Source organism: Cyprinodon variegatus, unplaced genomic scaffold (assembly GCF_000732505.1).
Source record: "Cyprinodon variegatus isolate N-32 unplaced genomic scaffold, C_variegatus-1.0 Scaffold1863, whole genome shotgun sequence".
Classification (NCBI taxonomy): Eukaryota; Metazoa; Chordata; class Actinopteri; order Cyprinodontiformes; family Cyprinodontidae; genus Cyprinodon; species Cyprinodon variegatus.
This window is the reverse complement of record NW_015152316.1, coordinates 69,952-71,140: the sequence shown is the minus strand read 5'-3', so window position 1 is coordinate 71,140 and position 1,189 is coordinate 69,952. Positions and strand designations below refer to the sequence as shown.

General features: G+C 38.5%; 1 protein-coding gene across 1 annotated transcript in view; it reads left to right on the top strand.

Annotated features, from left to right (window-relative positions):
* Positions 1 to 307: 307 nt before the first annotated feature.
* LOC107104730 (gastrula zinc finger protein XlCGF8.2DB-like) overlaps positions 308 to 1,189 on the top strand; it is a 3,670-nt gene continuing 2,788 nt past the window's right edge. The window contains exon 1 of the mRNA XM_015404808.1: positions 308 to 1,041. Within this exon, the coding sequence (XP_015260294.1) occupies positions 863 to 1,041 (179 nt within the window). The 5' untranslated portion in view covers positions 308 to 862. The remainder of the gene's footprint in view (positions 1,042 to 1,189) is intronic.

Below are 1,189 nucleotides of genomic sequence, written 5' to 3'. Positions count from 1 at the left end.
AAAAAAAAAAAAAAAAAAAAAAAAACGTGGATGTCAATATGTAGTCATTCGCCTACATATTATGAATGCTGGCGTACCATAAAGAATAAATTATGAACAGTTTAGTTTGTGCCTTCAAGTCGTCTGCCCATAGGAAGACGTTACTTATATATAACCTAACGCAATATCTTCAGAACAGCTCCAAATGACACATAACTCATATGGGTGAGTAGAACATGATGTAATAACGTAAAATCAAGGGCCCAATGTAAAAAAAAAAAGCTTCCGCTTAAGTATCTTTAATCTTTTGATTTAATTTAAAAACTAAAACACTCAGACGCCTGAACCTGGATTAGATTATTCCAAGCTAACAGTGGAGAAATTTCATTAGAATATTTTTGGAAATCTGCTCAACCTTTGACACATTGAGCTGGGGTCTGTCTCTTCCAGGTAGAGGTTTACAGGAAGCTCTGCTGAGTTTAGGGTGTCTCATTACTTCCTCATTTTCCAGACAGTCACTGTGGTGCTGGATGTAAATGCTTTACTTTCCTTAATAATTGTTTGTGGGGAAATAAATTTAGGCCAGAATGAACTTCATATCTTCAGGTTGCTTGACAGGATCCACTCGCTCCTCAACCTCAAGGATAGAGTTTGGTGCTTTTATGTGAGGTGTCCTTTATTTAACCACCAATAGAACGCTGTGTTTGCTGTGTTTGTCTTTCCAGACCGCCTGCAGGATTATGTTGGAAAAGAGGAGGAATTCTCTGACCAGCAGCTCTGTGGACAGGAGAGGAAAGCCAGTTTGGACCAAGAGGAATCGGAACATCCGCAGATTAAAGAAGAGCATCAAAAGCCAGAACATCCCTGGACAAAAGAGGAAACCATGGAGCTCCCCATAAGTGAGCAGAAAGAGCAGCTTGTTCTGAAGCAGGATATTAAAGATACAAGAGAGAAACCTTTCCCATGTTTGACATGTGGAGAAAACTTTCTTAAAAAAGAGCATTTATTGGTTCAAACGAGAACTCACACAGGTCAGAGGTTTTATTGTCTGTCCTGTGGAAAATTTTTCACAAAGAAATCTTGTCTTGATACACATATGATAATTCACACTGGTGAGAAGCCTTTTTCCTGTACCATTTGTTACAAGAATTTTACTCAAAAGGGTAGTTTGACTTCTCACATGAGAATTCACACAGGTGAGAAGCCTTTT